The sequence below is a fragment of the Elaeis guineensis genome, chromosome 4 (genome assembly GCF_000442705.2).
Source record: "Elaeis guineensis isolate ETL-2024a chromosome 4, EG11, whole genome shotgun sequence".
In the NCBI taxonomy this organism is placed as follows: Eukaryota; Viridiplantae; Streptophyta; class Magnoliopsida; order Arecales; family Arecaceae; genus Elaeis; species Elaeis guineensis.
The window spans coordinates 9,618,993-9,622,965 of NC_025996.2; the positions used below are offsets into that span (position 1 = coordinate 9,618,993).

General features: G+C 46.3%; 1 protein-coding gene across 1 annotated transcript; it reads right to left on the reverse strand.

Annotated features, from left to right (window-relative positions):
• Positions 1–53: 53 nt before the first annotated feature.
• Positions 54–3,350, reverse strand: LOC105044005 (wall-associated receptor kinase 5). Its single transcript, XM_010921772.4, has 3 exons — positions 2,276–3,350; positions 1,930–2,085; positions 54–1,424 (listed from the first exon to the last, which is right to left on the reverse strand). The coding sequence occupies exons 1-3, from the start codon at positions 3,228–3,230 to the stop codon at positions 253–255; spliced, it is 2,283 nt and encodes a 760-aa protein (XP_010920074.1). The 5' UTR covers positions 3,231–3,350; the 3' UTR covers positions 54–252.
• Between the last annotated feature and the right edge of the window lie 623 nt (positions 3,351–3,973).

Sequence of the window (3,973 nt, forward strand, 5' to 3'; positions counted from 1 at the left end):
GAACTAGCATCAAATAAAATATAGAAATGAATAATTACAGAGAAGAGCAAAAATTGGAAAGAGATAAAGACTTACCAAATTTTATAAAGTGAAGTTACAAGACAGTTCTTGGAAAATGAAAAAATATGTATATATATAGCCCCATTGTGTGGTTAATCTTAGATACTCTATAACCATTACACATGCAAGATATGACTATCATGTGTTATACCATGTCCTAGCTGGCCTCTGCTTCAGATGACACAAAATTAATCATACGGGGGTATCCATGGGTGATAGCAAATGGCACTCCATACTGTGTGGTCTTGTGCTTTCAAAGTCGTTCACATTTAAAGGCTTTTCCACGGAGGGGTCCCCCACCTCGCTCTGTTGTTCTGATCGCTGCTTCATCATGAGCCTTCTCAGTGCACCAAGCTCCACAGCCACTTCTCTCATCGTCGGTCTCTCTTCACCTTTCAGAATCAAGCATCTCATGGCAAGCTGTGCGACCGCGAGTAGGTGCCGCCGACCAGCCTCCCTTACCAACTTATAGTCCACCTCTTCGAGGAGGCGATTCTCTTCTAGCAACGTAACAAAATGTGATGCAAGATTCCTCTCCCTTTCCGACCTGCGAAAAGATACAGGTTTCTCTGTGGTCAAGAGCTCCACAAGAACTACCCCAAAACTATAGACATCGCTCTTTTCCGTCAGCTGGCTAGTGTAGAAGTACTCGGGGTCCAAGTAGCCTAGTGTCCCTTGAACAAGAGTGGTCACATGACTTCGATCAAATGGGACCAACCTTGAAGCTCCAAAATCTGAGACTTTTGCAGTATAGTTCTCATCTAGGAGTATGTTGGGGGACTTGACATCTCTATGAATGATTGGTATGGGGGCTTTGTAGTGTAAATAGGCAAGTGCCCCAGCCGTTTCTGTAGCGATTCTCAGACGATTCTCCCATGACATTGAAGAAGAAGAGCGGCTGTTGTGTATGTGATGGAAGAGGGTTCCATTGGGTATGAATTCATAAACTAGCATGGGCACTTGGGATTCTAAGCAACAGCCCAAAAGCTTAACTACATTCTCATGGTTGATCTTAGAAAGAACAACTACCTCATTAATGAACTGCTCAATTTGGCTCTCATCCACCAGTTTGGACTTCTTAATGGCCACAACGCTCTCATCTGACAAAATTCCTTTGTAAACGGTACCATATCCACCTCTCCCAACAACGCGATTCTCAGCAAAGCCATCGGTTGCCCTTTCTATTTCTGCTATACTGAAGATCCTGGGACTGACTTCACGAGTAGAGATGTGCTGTTGCAATAACAAGCCACCATTTCTCAGAAAGTGCTCTTGTTTGAGTTCGGCAATCTTCCTCTTCTTTAATTCCCGGTATGCTCCCAAGCTTCCAACGACTAGTATAATTAATAGACCTAGCCCCACACCTGCAGAAAAGTATATAATTTACATGAATCTATCAGATTTAAATGCTAAAATTTAAAATGAAGAAAGATTTCTTTAAAAAGAAGTTCTAGAACATGACAATTTATTCAGAAGGATGGACACTGTGATCCCTTCTGCTTCATCCTTCTTACACCTGTAGCAACATGAGAGCGTGGCCCCAACTTATTCACAAGGTGTAATTTTAGGCATCCAAACACCCTATAAGTTTCAGCAACGTGTTCACAGGTTAGCAAGCATAGAGAGTTGCGGAAAAGATCTAAATGATTGAATTCAGCATCAATATTAATAATTTGCTGGGGCTCATCAGTGCCGAGCAATCCTATATATTTTTGCTCTGATGGTTTCAACAGTTGATTTGCATGTAGCTTACCGTCCAATAATTTTATCGGTATGGAGTGATGGCAGCAACGATGACGGCAATAATGATGGCTGCCATTATAAATGCATGGTTTCATACTACTTGCATGCAAGGGCCAAAGAAATTACCGAGACCAATTACGAGAGGAGTGGTCCTTTTGCAGCGAGTCCCCATCCTCTTACCGTCACCGCTAGTTCCGAGCGGGCAGGGGCAGAGGAACCCACCATCCGTGTTTTTGCACCTCCCGACGCATGGGTTGCTGCCGTCAGTGCATTCGTCAATGTCTGGAAAATCATGGAATCCGAGTAAAAGAAAAAAAAAAAAAAAAGGAAAAAGAGAAGCCCTTCCTAATCAGTAAACCAGATTGGGCCATCGATGCAAAGTTTATTATTATTATTATTATTATGAAAAAAAGAGAAAGTCCATCTAGTGCGAATAATGAGTTCCAGGCATGCAGGGGATTAGACCTCTTGCCTTTGCATCCACCTGGAGAATAAGGATTCCCGTCATAGCCCTTCTGGCATGTGCAGCGATAACCAGCACGATTCGGCACGTCGTAGCACAAGCTATTCTCCTTGCATGCGCAGTCCGTGACGTTCCTTCTACGAACCTCTTCGCAAGTCTCGTTGCCAATCGCCCAGTCGAGGATTACGGACGCCGTTGTGTGCCATTCCGCTAGGTTAATGTCCCTTCTGATCTCGCTCGCCGAGAAACTGAACTGACCCTGCTCCAGCACGAAGGCCTTGGTGCACCGCTCGGTGGTGGTTTCTTCTGATGGAAGCCGCGAGTTGTTGTAGAACTGCCCATAACCTCTTGAGCCCTTTGATGAGACTGGAGGCCCGACAAGACTGTGCGTCAGATTCCTGATGCTCAAGAACTGCATCTGGAACCTCTTGAGCCCCTTGGGAATGGAGGCCTGGCAGCACCCCACCCCCGAGCACGACCCGTCGATCACGCTCTCCGGCGTGATGCAGAATGACACGCAACCGGTCGAGTGGCGGGCCGAGACATTGATTATGGCCATGGCATCGCACCCGATCACCGTGAACTTATTCCTCGCATCGGAGAAGGTGAACGGAGTTCCTTCCAGGTCAAGCCCCTTTTGGACGTTTTGGTCGTCCTCGGTGGAATCACGGGCGCAGCGCCAGCTGAACCCCTCGAGGACCGCACGGATGTAGCCTTCCTTCAAAGAGATGTTGAGAACTTTGAGGTTGGTGGAGCCCAGAGGAAGCGTGACGGAGCCACCCTCCCTGGGGTCGCAGGTGAGCTCAAAAGCTCGTCGGAAAGAAGAGCCGTTGACGCCGAAAGGGTAGGGGATCCAACCGCAACCGACCGCGTCGGCTTCGAGCGCGGATGGACCAAGGAATTTGGATGAGGAAGGCGGTGCAGACCATAGGAGCTGGAGCAAGATTAGCACGGGCAGAGCCATAGCAGCCGCCTCCAGATTATCTTTGGAAGGAATTAATAGTAATTAAGAGCGGACACGGAGCCTAGCCTATCCCAAGAACGCTGGTCGACGACTCTTGTCCCGTTCTCTTTCCGACCACAGGATCTCTTTGGAAGGAATTAAAAGTGAGAGTAGACCCGGAGCCTAGCCTATCCTAGCCCGCGAGGCTGGTCAATGACTCTTGTCCCGTTGTCTTTCCGTTCCAAGCCCTACCAATCGATCGCCCATGTCCGTTTGGATGCGTGTTGATTCCGACTTTGACGTTCCAACGTGCCGATGACTTTGAGAGGTTTGGGAGACGTAGACTTTGACGACACGGGTAAGCCATCAGCGTTTGTAGAACCGGCCTGGAAATAAAAGCTGATAAAAAAATAAAATAAATTAAAATTTAGCTCTTTCTCTTCGGAGCCACGTTATGGTACGCGATACTCGAAGGTTTTTATAAACTTACCGGAAAAAAACGAAAAAAAAAAAAAAAAAAAATGGGCCGTTCATGCCTCTAAGCGAGAACCGAAAAACCTCGAGTGAGACGTATCGACCAAAATCTCAAAATATATCAATTTATAAATGACGCGATTTTATAGATGTGAGATTTTATATACGTTCATTGCCTGCAAAATATAGCAAGGACCCCCAATATATATACCTACACACAAATATATACAAGCGATCTGACCAGATTTATCCTATTTGACAAAAAGGTGTAGCTTCAAACCCAACAGCCG